Raw genomic sequence first — 17,500 nt, forward strand, 5'->3', positions numbered from 1 at the left:
TAGCCTTAAGAAAAACTATTCTTCCCCTACCTTTGGATGTCTTCTCCGCCCAGCCGTTCGGTATATAGTCCCATTTTTTTTCATTATGGTAATAAGTTTTCTCGCAGCCCTGGGGGCGTCCCCTGTGCTGCGGGGAAACTCTCCAGCTCCGCCTTCTTCTTGTTCTCTGCCTCCACCTCTTTTTTCCTGTTCGGCCACAGGAAAGTGGCCGACTGCACCCACTGCACATGTCCATTGGCCATTTTCCTGTGGCCGAACTACTCTTTTTAGAGTTCTGCAGACTTCAGACACCCTTGTAGAGTGTTGGATAGGAATCCACGATAAAATCAACATTTAAAGAAAGTCAAGAGTGGACAACCCGGATGAGAAATACTAAAAATCTTGGAATGGAAGGGATCTCTGCAGTAAAGGCTTTAGAAAGCATTTTGATTAGATAAAATAGTTGTATTACTTTGGCTTGGCTGAGATGTCTTAGATATCCCTCAAGAAGTAACAGTTACTTTTAGGACGAACTCCTTTAGACCCGCCCCTTATATTTCTTAGGAATGCTTTGGTGGACCCCACTAACCCACTACTCTTTTTAGGACTCTCTTGATTTTAGCCAAACTTCTTGATTTTTGGAAAGGAAGCCACGGTGAAGGCAAGACGATCAAGATTAGGCTCACCAAGATGAGACATTCTAGTGATCTTAGAATGTAAGGGATCTTTATAGTAAAAGTATATTACTCTGTTAAGGACTCTCTTGACCACATCCGACCATGGTAAAGACAAGACGTCAAATAAGCAGTCCCATCAAGACGGGAGATACAAGTGATCTTGGAGTAAGGGATCTTTGCAGTAAAGTTATTGATACATTGGCAAGATATTCCGTATAGTATTCTGCCCATGGGAGACCAAGAGGGACTGCACTTAGATGGTCAGAGACCAGAGACCACAACTCATTGCAAAGTCCCACCAAAATCTGAATCCAATCTCATACTTTGTGCCTGCTGTAATGCCACCCTGGTTTCAATGTCTTCCATCACAGCGAGCGCTGAGTGGGTAAACATCACCCCCTACTCCCCTTTGGTTCACATGTAATGTTTTATCTTTGCGGCCCTTCACAAGAAGGCGTATGTCTCAGCATGCATTAGAGGGGTAGGATGTCCAGGGTGAACAAGTTCAGTGCTGACGCTCTAGAGCGTTAAGATCTCTCCTGGTCTCCATTAATAGCTTTCTTTTGCAAACAGCCTGGTATGAAATTGCTATTTGCAATGCGCTCCATGTAACCTTTCTGTTGCTAGCGAAGCTTGCACGATGCAGCCGCTCTCTGGGCTCACTGAACACTGAAGACTGCATTTGGTTGTCGCATTACACAAGAGGGTTTCAGAAAGAAAGACAAAGAAGACATTGTAGAGAGCTCTGCAGCCCAGGAACAAACAGGGGTCATTTAAAGGAGTAATAACCAGGTGTAAACAGGATGTCTCATATTATAGACTAGTCAATAACATTCACCAATATACATGTAACGGTGCCGATTGTTCATTGCAATGGAAGATATTTGAGGTAAAAGTCAGATGGGGAAGATGTTTTGCAGTACACAGCAGAGTTCCTGTTTAGTCAGCCCATTGGAGCACTAGCAATAGTCCTAGTCTGAAAAAAAAACAATGCAAATGCTGAAATATGTGCGGTTATATGAAAGATGGCAATAGGTCCCACCCACACAGTCACATGACCATATATATAGGCGAGATTGCAGTAGGCCCCACCTACAACAGTCACATGATCATATATATAAAAGACTGCAGTAAACCCCACCCACACAGTCACATGACTATTTATATAAAGATTTCAGTAAATCCCTCCCACAGTCACCTGATCACACATAGGAACAATTTCAGTAAATCCCACCTACAGGCCCTGTACTATGTGTAACACTGTGTATAGTTTTTACATGGAGAGTTCCTTTAAGGGTGATGTTTTGGTTTTAGCTTAAAGATAATGACACTGACCACAGTTAGTAGTAGAAAGTAACCTAACTGTGGAACATAACCTAATATTGTATTGAAACCTAATAGTGCAATGAAACCTAATAGTGGAAAGTAACCTAATAGTAAAACGTAACCTAACAATGGAACAAAACCTAATAGTAGAACAAAACCTAATAGTGGAATGTAATCTAATAGTGGAACGAAACCTAATAGTAGAATGTAACGTAATAGTGGAAAGCAACCTAATAGTGGAACGTAACCTAATAGTGGAACGAAACCTAATAGTAGAACGTAACGTAATAGTGGAAAGCAACCTAATAGTGGAACGTAACCTAATAGCGGAATGTAACCTAATAGTAGAACGTAACCTAATGGTGGAACGAAACCTAATAGTAGAACGTAACGCAGGGGTAGGGAACCTTCGGCTCTCCAGCTGCTGTGAAACTACAATTCCCAACATGCTCCATTCACTTCCATTGGAGTTCCAAGAACAGCAGATCAAAGTATGCATGCTGGGAGTTGTAGTCTTGCAACAGCTGGAGAGCCGTATGTTCCCTACCCCTGACGTAACCTAATAGTGGAACGCAACCTAATAGTGGAACGTAACCTAATAGTGGACAGTAACCTAATAGTGAAACGTAACCTAATAGTGGAAAGTAACCTAATAGTAGAACGAAACCTAATAGTGGAATTTAACCTAATTGGTGGAACGTAACCTAATAATGGAAAGTAACCTAATAGTGGAACTTATCCTAATAGTGGAACGTGACCTAATAGTGGAATGTGACGTAATAGTGGAGCGTAACCTAATAGTGGAATGTAATCTAATAGTGGAATATAACCTAATTGGAAAAACTAACCTAATAGTGGAACGTAACCTAATAGTGGAAAGTAACCTAATAGTGGAACTTATCTTAATAGTGGAACGTGACCTAATAGTGGAGAGTAACCTAATAGTGGAACGAAACCTAGAACGGAACAAAACCTAATACTGGTAGTAGAAGGTAACGTAATAATGGAACAAAACCTAATAGTAGAACGTAACCGAATAGTGGATTGTAACCTAATAATGGAATGAAACCTAATAGTGGATCGTAACCTAATTGGAAAAACTAACCTAATAGTGGAACGTGACCTAATAGTGGAACGTGACCTAATAGTGGAACGTGACCTAATAGTGTAACATAACCTAATAGTGGAACGTAACCTAATAGTAGAACATAACCTAATAGTGGAACGTAACCTAATAGTGGAACGTAACCTAATAGTAGTACATAACCTAATAGTGGAACGTAACCTAATAGTGGAACGTAACCTAATAGTGGAATGTAACCTAATAGTGGAACATAACCTAATAGTAGAACAAAACCTAGAATGGAATGTAACCTAATTCTGGTAGTAGAAGGTAACGTAATAATGGAACAAAACCTAACAGTGGAACGTAACCTAATAGTGGAACGTAACCTAATACCGATAGTAGAACGTAACCTAATATTGAAATGAAACCTAATAGTACAACATAACCTAATAGTGGAACGTAACCTAATAGTAAAACGTAACCTAATAGTGGAACGTAACCTAATAGTGGAACGAAACCTAGAATGGATCGAAACCTAATTCTGGTAGTAGAAGGTAATGTAATAATGGAACAAAACCTCATAGTACAACGTAACCTAACAGTGGAACGTAACCTAATACCCATAGTAGAACGTAACCTAATATTGAATTGAAACCTAATAGTACAACTTCACCTAATAGTGGAATGTAAGCTAATGGTGGAATGAAATCTAATACCGATAGTAGAACGTAACCTAATAGTGGAACGTAACCTAATAGTGGAACATAACCTAATAGTGGAACGTAACCTAATGGTGGAACGTAACCTAATAGTGGAACGTAACCTAATAGTGGAACGTAACCTAATGGTGGAACGTAACCTAATGGTGGAACGTAATCTAATAGTACAACATAACCTAATAGTAGAACATAACCTAATAGTGGAATGAAATCTAATACCGATAGTAGAACGTAACCTATTAGTAAGATGTAACCTAATAGTAGAACTTAACCTTATAGTGTAGAATAGCCTTACCCCTAAATGTTGGTTTACAAATAAAAGGGGAACAAGATGGCCGCCCCGAGGTAGTAGTCAAGCGCTAAGCTTCAGTGTCTTAGTATCTAATTGCTTTCGATAGAATGAAGTCCTTGTCCTCGGAGCTCAGTGACAGGCCTGGGTTTACAAAAGCTGCACGTTACATCCTCATCTCCCGCCATAAATTATTCCACAGTGTGGATTTAAACATTCCCGTGTCTGGGATTTACACAGGAGCCTCCTCGGGGAATAGATGCAGCTCCACGCTGAACTCATTTTCAACCCTTCTCCTCTTTTATCCCTTGTCCTTGTAGAATTACAGGTAAATCTTCCCTGATGATATTCTCATATAATCTTATGGTCTTGTGGAGAAATGAGGCTGCAGGGTTCAACCTGCTTATATGTGTCATGTCCAGGCAAATGACAGAGATGAAAGAGTAGATAGCAAGAAGAGGGCTAGAAACTGGAGACCAAAACACAAGATGTATCCGAAAGGTGTAGAACATTTCATCATATAGATGTATAGCCTTACTTAGCTATAAGGTAGGACTTATATAGGGTCTGCCCTACACAATGTGTATCCGCTCAGGCTTAGATAGATATGAGATGGATGATTCTGTAGATAGATAGATGGATGGATGGATGGATGGATGGATGGATAGATGATAGATAGATAGATAGATAGATAGATAGATAGGAGATAGATAGATAGGAGATAGATAGATAGATAGATAGATAGATAGATAGATAGATAGGAGATAGATAGATAGATAGATAGGAGATAGATAGATAGATAGATAGATAGATAGATAGATAGATAGATAGATAGGAGATAGATAGATAGATAGGAGATAGATAGATAGATAGATAGATAGATAGATAGGAGATAGATAGATAGATAGATAGATAGATAGGAGATAGATAGATAGATAGATAGATAGATAGATAGATAGAAGATAGATAGATAGATAGATAGATAGATAGATAGATAGGAGATAGATAGATAGATAGATAGATAGATAGATAGGAGATAGATAGATAGATAGATAGATAGATAGATAGCTGATAGATAGATAGATAGATAGATAGATAGATAGATAGATAGATAGGAGATGGATAGATAGATAGATAGGAGATAGATAGATAGATAGATAGATAGATAGATAGATAGATAGATAGATAGGAGATAGATAGATTTCCTGTTTGCTACTTACTTTCCATATGTTATATGTATTATGTCGTGTTTTCTATATTGCTTTGTTCAACCTTCACATTTTATTCAATAAAAAGAGAATTTGAAAGATAGATAGAGAGATAGATGAGATAGATGAGATAGATAGATGAGCTAGATAGATAGATAGATAGATAGATAGATAGAGTTGAAGTAGATTGTGAGAGCATTTATCTAGATGCTTCCAATGCTTATGAGTAATCTAGAAGTTTCCATGTGTAGCCAGTACAGTGCAGTTACCTTCCTCCTGTGGGGTATAATGTATTCCTAGTGAGTGAAGTGCGCCTTGATTACTTGTCCCCCGTCCTCCCCTGTACTCGCACTCCTATTGTTTCTCAGCGAAATTTCTATGATGAATATTAATTGTGCTCTGACACTTTCTATTGTCACAGTCTTGTGCTCTGAAGGAAGGGGCTGCGATGTCTCAGGATCCGGGCCCCGCGTAGATGAGATGTCTGTAAACATTGTGCGACTTGTCATTTCAGGCAGCTACAATGTTTGAAAGCAGGAACGTCAATAGAACTGAAGGAGGCCGAGGCCTGGGCTGCATCGGAGAAACCCATTCACATACAGCACAACACAGCTCTCATCAAGGAGATGCTTATAGGAAGATAACCAGGGCTGTAGGGGGTCCTCAGGTGGTAGTAACACCTAAGCCCAAAGGCCCATCTGCCTCCTCTGTGTAGGCCGCCATTCAGTTTTATTGGCATCTATCTAAAGTAATGTCAACCTTGTCAAGTTGGTTACATCTGTACATGACACATGTAGTCGACATGCCTGGTTACCTCTGCTCCACAGACCATCCAATCTAAGTCTAAGACAATGCTCTCAGATGGACACCATTGGAACTGTATGCATCTCAGAGACTTTCTTACAAGACTCTACATGGATTGTTTTGTGGTCAATCCAATGGTGGACCAGAACACATAAATGGAGACAACATCAAATTTTTAGTTCTGAAAGGTCCTTTTGACTCCAGACCTTCTAGTGTGTATTGGCTCTAGTGGCTTTCTCCTGACACATAGGCCACTCCTGGGTGGCAACACCTTACTGTCCACTTCTCTATGAGAACACATGCACCATTGACCATGTAATTTTATATAGGGTGTCGGAAAAGACTGAAGAACTATGGCCAACTTTATCTAACGTTGAATATCATGTCGAAAGAGACTGAAAGAACTTGGCCAGTGTTACTTCTACCTTCAAACCTAGACCTGAACCATTTTCCAGAAATGGTTGACAATGGTCGTGTAATTGACTTCCTTTGACTTGAAACCCACTCTTCTCCAGACAATTCTGTGTGAGTTTCATGAATTTGTACTGAACATTACATGGTAAATATTGATGTGTAGCCTGATCTTACCAGTCAATGGGATGGCCTTGGTCATCGTATGATCAGATGGGGAGCATGGGCCTAGTCAATGATGGGTATTTAACTTGATCAATTCATTGATAGATATTTTTTGTCTTTTGGCCTCTCTATACTTGGTTTGTAATTTTTGAAAATCTTCCAGGCCATTTGCCACTATCCAAGGATGTAAACACCAGTGGAAACCAATACATCCAATATAGAGACCATATGGTACCTTTCCCAGATCCTGCACCTTCTATTTAGATGTTCCTTATGGAATCATGTTGAGTTGATGGACACCAGAGTCATCCTCTTTGTTCAACTTAAAGTGACATTATACTATAGCATGGAGATCATGTGGTGTCACCCATTATTGCTACCTGTTGCTAGGCAACTACTTGATTTTTATTCAGTACTTTCTGGTACCCGCGACTTCGTCTGCGGTGATTGTAGCAGTGGGTATATACAGGCGCGGGTAAGGTTTTTGTACTGTGTATAAGGTATGGGATATGAAATGGAACTTTGTATCTTGTTTTTGCTGTAATTCAGAGAATACGTGAGACTTTTGTGTTGAAGTTACTTTGTATTTGAGCTGCTATATATACGGTGTTGTGAGAAACTTTACATAGTGACTTTGGGACAGAAGTATTTGAAGTTAACCCTTTCCCGCCGATGGCATTTTTTGATTTTCGTTTTTGACTCCCCTCCTTCTAAACCCCATAACTTTTTTATTTCTCCGCTCCCAGAGCCATATGAGGTCTTAATTTTTCCTGGGACAAATTTTTCTTCATGATGCCACCATTAATTATTCTATATAATGTACTGGGAAGCAGGGGAAAAATTCTGAATGGGGTGGATTTGAAGAAAAAATGCATTTCTGCGACTTTCTTACGGGCTTTGGTTTTACGGCGTTCACTGTGCAACCAAAATGACATGTCCCTTGTATTCTGTGCTTCATTACAATTCCGGGGATACCAAATTTATATGGTTTTATTTACATTTTGACCCCTTAAAAAAATCCCAAACTATGTTAAAAAATTATTTTTTGAAAAGTCGCCATATTCCGACAGCCGTAACTTTTTTATACGTGTGTGTACGGGGATGTATAGGGCGTCTTTTTTTGCGGGGTCGGGTGTACTTTGTAGTTCTACCATTTTCGGGAAATGTTATTGCTTTGATCACTTTTTATTCAATTTTTTATCAGAATCAAAACAGTGAAAAAATGGCGGTTTGGCACTTTTGACCATTTTTCCCGCTACGGCGTTTACCGAACAGGAAAAATATTTGTATATCTTTGTAGAGCGGGCGATTTTGGACGCGGGGATACCTAACATGTATGTGTTTCACAGTTTTTAACTACTTTTATATGTGTTCTAGGGAAAGGGGGGGTGATTTGAATTTTTAATCCTTTTTATTATTTTTTTTATATTTTTTTTACTTTTTGTAAACTTTTTTTTTTGCATTTATTAGACCTCCTAGGGGTATTGACATGGGCGGTGTCGCAGATTGTCAGAGCGGTGGGGGTCGGCAAAGATGGCTGCTCCGGAGCGTTAAAGAGCGCCTCCTGGAGTATCGTTAAGGTGAGGGGCAAGGTGGTAAAGTATATGTATATGTGATTGTGTGGGGTTAGGGGTGAGGCTGCAGAGGGCAATAGGAATTTTGGGGCTTGCTATGGTCCAAAGTGTGTGAGATTGCAGAGATGGTGATGTGAGTTTGGGTTTTTTGTGGGGGTCCTGGCACAAACGTATGTGCGCTATTGTGACGAAAAGTAGCCTATTGCGCAATCGGGTGTATTAACTATGTTTGTGGAAAATTTCAGCCAAATCGGTGGAGCGGTTTTTCCGTGATTGAGGAACAAACATCCGAACATCCAAACTCACAAACCCACAAACTTTCACATTTATAATATTAATAGGATTTGCTGAATTTATACCATCAGGAGTCTAAAGAACCCTAATAGAAGAGTACGGTAGATGTCTCTGGAGGTTCCTTTAAGTTATATGATGTCTTTTTATAAATTTAGCTGTGGAAATTACCAAGAATTACCAAGTAGACAGGAAGACTGGTGAGTCGGCCGCATCCAACCTCCGTGAAGCCTACGCCATTGTTATTGGAGGTTGCCAGGACGACGGCTGATACATTTTTAGATGTTGATGAATAAAGACAATGTAGTTGACTCCATTGTTCGCCCAATCGGAGCCTGAAGCTTCTATAAGCAGCTCGCTTTATTCATTAGTCTCATTCTTGTCAATAACTAGTCTGTTCCATATTTGCCAGCTTTAAAAGGTTTATTTAACCTCGGCCTCGATGTGCAGCCGGCAAAACATAAAAGCATGTTGGTGTTCTGCTTCAAAGCAAAAAGCATGGAAGTCGGAGGACTCGCCTCGGCTTGTTACTCTGCTGGTAAGAACAATGACAGGCAGGTGATATTTCCATATCCTTTATGGCTACCATCTATGACAAGGCTTACAGAAGGTGACGATGAGGTCTATCAGGCCCCCACCAGGAGTAAAGTCAAAGAGTTATCATCCCAAACTATTAGTATGTTACAGTCTTCGACAGCTGGCTGAAACTTGCCCTTCTTGGTACCTTAAAGGGTTTATCCAGGATCTGAATGTAATTGATATCAGTGACTTATCCACAAGATAAGTCTGACCGCTGAACCCTGGCCCGATGAGGTTTTCTGGCAGCCAGAAACCAAGTACTAGATATATGCTCGGACGCAACCCTACTGCTATTCAAATGTAGGGCTGTAGTTCCTGATACAACCACTACACTGTGGTCTCTCCCCAAGGAGTGACGATATCCCCCTAACCCTGTCTAAGCCTCTCACCTCTACCAGGTTAGTCTTCGCTACACCGGGCTGACGAGATGCAATAACATCGAAATGGCCGTCCTCGGTTGAGAGACTATTCCTGGTAATAATCCCAGCATCATTGCAAAACAAAGGCCTCTTGGAAAGTCAAGCATGATGTTAAAGGGAGCAGCCTCTATTGGGCTATATCACCGAGGTTCTGTCTTCCTAATTACATCAGGGAAGACAGGCTTGCACATTCCAGTGAGCGCCCTCTATTGGTTTGCAACACTGAGGCACCTGACTTCCTAATTACATCATGGAAGACAGATTTGCATATTCTTCCCATAGTTTGGCACTGGGAACTGTAGCCCCACTCCGATTGACTTGCTTCTGGCCGTATACCTTACATGCCACTTATGGCTTCCAGGGGCTGAAACAGCTGATTGGGACACTGACCAATCTGATACTGATGGCCTATCCTACTGATGGACAACCACTTTGAGGAGTTATCCGTTATTAATAAATGTATTCAAGAGCAAAAAAATCTATACTCACCTCTCCAATCTACCACCACTCCTGTACCACATTTCTGGTGGTCCCCACCAATCTCTGCTTCATGCATCATTTATGACAGTACCACCTCTGGTCCTAGTGATCCCAGTGGCCACGTAAGTGATGTACGTGATAACTCTGCATGAAGGTGCGTGTTGCTTCAGAGAGGTATTGGAGAGGTGAGTATAAGTTGTATTTATCTGATATCTTCTCAGAAGAAACAAAGACTCCCATTAAAGAAGAGTGGCCCATCTATAGACAGCTCTTTTGGGGTTCTTGCCCTTCATCAGTACAGAGCAGGGTACGGATTGGACGAATGAGACGACGTAGACATAGCTTGAGGTGAGAAGTGGCACTGGTTCTTGTTATTCTTGCTCCATGGCCCTTTAGAAGAGGCATCCATTTTGACAGCTGCAAGTAATATCGGGGCTTCTTACAAAGGGCAATGTTGAGATAACCATTGATGATGTCCGGATATTCTAATACGCTCCATGGGTCATTCCAATAAAACACGGAGGGCATCTCAAATCATGAAATTTCCTTCAATTGATTTTTTTAAAATTAGATTTATCTCCAAATCTGTGAGGGATCCCAATAATCCCATTAGGCCATCGTTCCCTTATACCCAATGGTGGAGCATTCCTTCGAGAACCGTACTTGAGATACAGATCAAAGACTCTCTACCTTTCTATGTAGGCAATAAGTGGTGCCCCTCCTTGACTTTTCCTTTCGCCCACACAAATAGCCCTCTTGCTATGAATTTTGTACAGATAGCAACCGTATGATTACAGGAAGCCATCCGGACGCTGCACTGACATTTCAAAGCCGTTTGTGTCACAAGGTTGGATGACAATAATTACAAGTCTTTCAGGCAAATCCTGCATGCTGCGCTGCCAAAGAGGTGCAATGTGAATGCTGAGCAGGACCTTTCCGGCAGTAGATAATACTGTAAGTGCGATAACCTTAACATCATCACACACTTAACCAATTTACATTTCATATTGTCAACTTCCAAAATAAAATAAACTGAGGATTTCCAGTAATAGCCATTTAAAGGGGTCCTCCACTTTAAAAGTCAAAATCTGGCCAATGGGTCTTCCTCAGAAGAAACATCTATGATTTCTTGTAAACTTGGTTGAGCAAAAATTTCCAATGGCGTTGTGGTTATGGATTTTGGTGGTGGTCTTCTTCATGTCAGTATTCCATGTTGGAAGACCATAATTACTGATTCATTGATACACGTCAGGAGATATTTTCAATGGGAGTCTGGAGCGAGGAACAAAGCTCTTGGCCAAATTTGGCCAAAAGTCTTCTGTCAGAGTCTAAAAATGGTTCTTACCAAGCAGATCAATGCATAAACTGATGTCATCAATTTCAATAGTTCAGAAAAGACAGACACTGGTCGGAAACTTCTACTCAAAAGCACATCCACTTAAGAAGCTTTTATGACTCTACTGTAGACTGTGGATACGTTCACACGGGTTTTTTTGGTCAGGAATTTTAGACTGTAGTCACCTCAAAATCCTGACCAAAAAGACGTATCTCATTGAAATCAATGGGAGCCAGTCAAGTCTTGCTCATTCTTCGCCTTGCGAATCCGCCTGAAGACACTCCCCACTCCCGACTAGGCCCATTCATTGTGCCTAATCCGGAGCGGAGTGTGCGACTGGATGCCAGTGCAGTGCTACCCGTTTTTTGGTCCAGAACCTGAGGTGGACAAAAAACACCCTTCGGGTGTCAGGTTCGTTACTACGGGAAAGGGCAGATGATGCTACACAAAAAATTGTGGTGGTGTCTTCAAAACTGGTTGAGTTTGGTTTTTAGTTTTTCTTTGACAAAAAATTCCAATGGTTGAAGAATTATGTTGCCATATAGTTTGAGAAATTGGTGGTGGTACTGAATGCCATGTCAGAAGACTATATCTGGTTATATTTTGTCTCTGTTACTGGTACACCAGATAAATCAGGCGATATCTACAATTGTAATTTGGAGCTTGAAACACAGCTCTTGACCAAATTTGACCAATTATCTTGAGGGCTGGTCGGAGACTTCCATGAAGTGGATTCTCTTTGAAAGAGAATTTGTTTAATCTAGTTTAGGTCATAGACTAAGGTCTTCAAACCTTATAGATAGGTTCCTAGGAGCCCTGACAGTGTTCTACACTATGTTTTATAGATAGATTCCTAGGAGCCCTGACAGTGTTATACACTATGTATTATAGATAGGTTCCTAGGAGCCCTGACAGTGTTATACACTATGTTTTATAGATAGGTTCCTAGGAGCCCTGACAGTGTTATACACTATGTTTTATAGATAGATTCCTAGGAGCCCTGACAGTGTTATACACTATGTATTATAGATAGGTTCCTAGGAGCCCTGACAGTGTTATACACTATGTTTTATAGATAGGTTCCTAGGAGCCCTGACAGTGTTATACACTATGTTTTAAGACAATTTAAGGTGCGGTTTCGTTCCAGACTTGTTCGACCAAAACCAAATCTTTGTACCAAACATGAAAAAACAAATCTTGAGAGGTTCACCCATCTCTAATCAGGAGCACAATACTTTTCCTATCAGACTGACTAATACACGAGCGCCATAGTGTCCCGCACCTTCAGGAGATTCTGCTCTTCATTGATTTCATCCTCGATTTGCATTCATGACAAACACTTTTTGGCATTAGTAATATCGCCACAAGGTCCACATCAACGCTCATGTCCCCCGGTTATTATTCACGTTGCATCTGACAATAACTTTTGAAGAAGTTGTTCAGAATCCATTGCTCTGATTTTTCGCAACGTGCCAGGAATTGACAAAGTTGTGTATACTGTTGCTGTGGAGACTGAATCTCGGAGCGATCTGAGATATAAGCAACCACAGCGTCGCTGCTGCCGTTACTATATATAAAAGCACTTGGGTTTTTTTTTATGATGGTAGCTCCAGAGACAAAGACTTGTGTCATAACCTGACAGCATAACATCATTAATTGGCAAAAACACTGTCATGGGGGTCTTATATATCATATATCATCATATTCTGCCTATATAATACTGCCATACAGAGCAAAGCCAACAGTATAATGTCTAAATAATACCGCCATATCCTATTAATATTATAAATGTGACAGTTTGTGAGTTTGTGGGTTTGTGTGTTTGGATGTTTGCATGTTCGGATGTTTGTTCCTCAATCACGGAAAAACCGCTCCACCGATTTGGCTGAAATTTTCCACAAACATAGGTAATACACCCGATTAAATAATAGGCTACTTTTTGTCACAATAGCGCACATACGTTTTTCCCAGGACCCCCACAAAACCCAAACTCACACCACTATCTCTGCAATCTCACACACTTTGGACCCCGATTTGGCTGAAATTTTCCACAAACATAGTTAATACACCTGATTAAACAATAGGCTACTTTTTGTCACAATAGCGCACATACGTTTGTGCCAGGACCCCCACAAAACCCAAACTCACACCACCATCTCTGCAATCTCACACACTTTGGACCATAGCAAGCCACAAAATTTATATTACCCTCTACAGCTTAGCCCCTAACCCCACACAATCACATATACATATACTTTACCACTTTGCCCCTCACCTTAACGATACTCCAGGAGGCGCTCTTTAACGCTCCGGAGCAGCCATGTTTGCCCCCACCACTCTGACAATCCGCGACACCACCCACCCATGTCAATACCCCTAGGCGGTCTAATAAATGCAAAAAAAAAAGTTTAAAAAAAGTTAAAAAAAAATATAAAAAAAATAAATAAAAAGGATTAAAAATTCAAATCACCCCCCTTTCCCTAGAACACATATAAAAGTAGTTAAAAACTGTGAAACACATACATGTTAGGTATCCGCGCGTCCTAAATCGCCCGCTCTACAAAGTTATACAAATATTTTTCCTGTTCGGTAAACGCCGTAGCAGGAAAAATGGTCAAAAGTGCCAAACTGCCATTTTTTCACTGTTTTGATTCTGCAAAAAATTTGAATAAAAAGTGATCAAAGCAATAACATTTCCCAAAAATGGTAGAACTACAAAGTACACCCGTTCCCGCAAAAAAAGACGCCCTATACATCCCCGTACACGCAAGTATAAAAAAGTTACGGCTGTCGGATTATGGCGAGTTTTCAAAAAATAATTTTTTAACACAGTTTTGGATTTTTTTAAGGGGTCAACATGTAAATAAAACCATATAAATTTGGTATCCCCAGAATCGTAACGAAGCACAGAATACAAGGGACATGTCATTTTGGTTGCACAGTGAACACCGTAAAACCAAAGCCCGTAAGAAAGTCGCAGAAATGCATTTTTTTCTTCAAATCCACCCCATTCTGAGTTTTTTCCCTGCTTCCCAGTACATTATATAGAATAAATAATGGTGGCATCATGAAGAAAAATTTGTCCCAGGAAAAATTAAGACCTCATATGGCTCTGGGAGTGGAGAAATAAAAAAGTTATGGGGTTTAGAAGGAGAGGAGTCAAAAACGAAAATCAAAAAATGCCATCGGCGGGAAAGGGTTAACTTCAAATACTTCAGTCCCAAAGTCACTATGTAAAGTTTCTCACAACACCGTATATATATAGCAGCTCAAATACAAAGTAACTTCAACACAAAAGTCTCACGTATTCTCTGAATTACAGCAACAACAAGATACAAAGTTACATTTCATATCCCATACCTTATACACAGTATGAAAACCTTACCCGCGCCTGTATATACCCACTGCTACAATCACCGCAGACGAAGTCGCGGGTACCAGCTAGTGGGACTATAAACCATACATCATCATGTAGCACCTGAACAATACTGCCAGGCAGAATAGTAGGATAGGGGGTTACATGCTGGGGTCTGTTTGGGGTCTGGCAGGTTCCCTGTAATAGGCGCCCTTATATAACCGCCGACACACGTACGTGATTTTATTTCTAGTTGTTCTGAATGCCATTTCCGTAGCGGTGATGTAAATCGGAATGATAAATAGTCACAAAGATCCATCTTGTATGCAAAGTATCTGGCCCACTTCGCAGGCGTCTTTTCCAGGGTTGCACATTTCCATCCCGCGGGGCCTCCGGGGCCTTTAATGAGGTCCCCGAGCGTCTCCTGGAGATTAGAACAGACATCGCTGTTTGTCGCATTCATTCCATAGCAAAATAAATACAAAACGGAAATATTTTTTCTTACAAAATCGTTCACAAAAAATTCTCTGCCGAAATATATTCCGTAGGTGGAATCGCAGATCTCTTCATCGTTATTTTAATACGCGTCGCCATTCTCGCTAGTCCTGTGATTTTATAGCCTGCATTACAATGTCATACTATATAGCGGTGTATTATGAGAGCAAAAACGTCACGTGATCCCTCTCAGCCACTCAGCAGCTCAGAAGAAGATCATGTGACCTGACTCGTGTGACTTCTGCTGCATCACATGATCCTTTTCAGAGCTGCTGATTGGCTAGCAGAGATCATGTGATACATCATGGCACTCCACATAACCAGGAAGTGCTTTCTTTTAAGCCCCTTGTGTGGTATTTTGAGGGGGTCTTTATAGGGTGTAAGGGTACCCCCCTACTAGTACTTTATTAGCGTATCACCCCGATGTCTTATTATATCAGCTTTGTCATGCTGACTATTTCCCTTTAAATCGTGGCAATGGGTGCCATTGCCCAAAATGGGGGAGGGGCTTGCTTATTTTTTAATGCAGATTTAGGGGGCATTCACACGGAGTAACGCCGGGCGTGTATCACAGCCGTAACAGCGGCGTTTACGAGTGCTCCATTTGAAGTGAATGGGAAGTGTTTGGCAGTCTGCCGTAACGCCGGCGTGTACGGCTGTGATACACGCCCGGCGTTACTCCGTGTGAATGCCCCCTTACAGTAAGCCACCTTGTTTTGTGGTCCAGGTCCAGACTATTGGTAAGCATGATCTATGTTATAAAATACTCCATCTTAAAGGGATTGTCGAAGTCTAGCATTGCAGCTTTGATCTAGAAAAGTGAATGGGTCTGAGTTGCAGTACCATACACAACCTGTGGACAGGTGTGGCGCTGTTTCAGCCATTTTTTTTGTAATCCTGTACATATTCTTTGAGAGTCCTCTTCGTTATAGAAATTGCATCCTCTCTTTTATTGTTCAGATGAGGTTTCTCAGCTTCTGAATCACAAATTTTCGATCATGAACCACAACGGAGCAGACACATGCCAACTATCCTATTCCAGAATATTGGACATGTCCCAGAAATCTCTGCTCCAATAAGGCTAGGCATTGAGTCATGCTCTACCCAAAAGTTTCCATCTGGTGTGGGAGTGGTCAAGGAGGCGGGGCTTAAATACTCTGATTTTGTCCTGGGAAGGCGGGACTGTTGTGATGTATATGTGTGACTATAAGTTGATATTGCCTGTTCTTATGAGTTGTGCTTATCCAGTCCGCTGCCTCAGGAACTGCTCAGCCTTTCTCCTCATGGCTCCTGACCCCCGGCTCTCGGGCCTGACTTTTCTCTTGCAGCTTCTCGACGTTTCTCTGATGTCCCCACCAACGTGGAGCCCCACGGCCACCTGAACACCATAGGTACTGAGCGTGCTGTCAGTCTGCTGGCCACTTGCCTGTGCTTCCTGTGGCTCTGTGCTTCTCAGTATGTTCTGCTCAATGTAAATCTCTGTGACAGGACAATCATGGCCGCCGTCTGCAGATCAGAGGCCGCAGCCAGGCCCCGCCCCCGCCCAGTTCCCTCCTCACTTCTCTTTGCAGCAAGTAATTGGTCTAATAATGAACAAAATAAGTTCTAAATATTGCCGTTACCAAGGTGACCACCTTCTCCTCATGCAGAATGAGACTAACATCTGCTCTCTGTGTGTGGCGGATACACAATCTACAGCATTGTGTGTATATATATATATACATATAGGGGTATATATACTGTACTGTGTGTGCATATATATATACATAGGGGTATATGTGCTGTACTGTGTGTGCATATATATATACATAGGGGTATATGTGCTGTACTGTGTGTGCATATATATACATAGGGGTGTATACACTGTACTGTGTGTGCATATATATATACATAGGGGTATATATGCTGTACTGTGTGTGCATATATATATACATAGGGGTATATATGCTGTACTGTGTGTGCATATATATATATATATATACATAGGGGTATATGTGCTGTACTGTGTGTGCATATATATATACATAGGGGTATATATGCTGTACTGTGTGTGCATATATATACATAGGGGTGTATACACTGTACTGTGTGTGCATATATATATACATAGGGGTATATATGCTGTACTGTGTGTGCATATATATATATACATAGGGGTATATATGCTGTACTGTGTGTGCATATATATATACATAGTGGTATATGTGCTGTACTGTGTGTGCATATATATATATATATATATATATACATAGGGGTATATATACTGTACTGTGTGTGCATATATATATACATAGGGGTATATGTGCTGTACTGTGTGTGCATATATA

At 40.9% G+C, this 17,500-nt stretch overlaps 1 protein-coding gene across 11 annotated transcripts in view; it reads left to right on the forward strand.

Moving 5' to 3' along the window:
- SHISA6 (shisa family member 6) overlaps nt 1–17,500 on the forward strand; it is a 171,984-nt gene that overhangs the window by 47,019 nt on the left and 107,465 nt on the right. For 5 of the 11 annotated variants that reach the window (XM_075279445.1, XM_075279447.1, XM_075279450.1 and 2 more), the window contains exon 4: nt 16,502–16,564. The exons of the other annotated variants lie outside the window; for them this stretch is intronic. In XM_075279445.1, coding sequence (XP_075135546.1) covers nt 16,502–16,564 — 63 coding nt within the window. The remainder of the gene's footprint in view (nt 1–16,501; nt 16,565–17,500) is intronic. 11 annotated transcript variants of the gene reach the window in all.

The sequence above is a fragment of the Leptodactylus fuscus genome, chromosome 6 (assembly GCF_031893055.1).
Source record: "Leptodactylus fuscus isolate aLepFus1 chromosome 6, aLepFus1.hap2, whole genome shotgun sequence".
NCBI lineage: Eukaryota > Metazoa > Chordata > Amphibia > Anura > Leptodactylidae > Leptodactylus > Leptodactylus fuscus.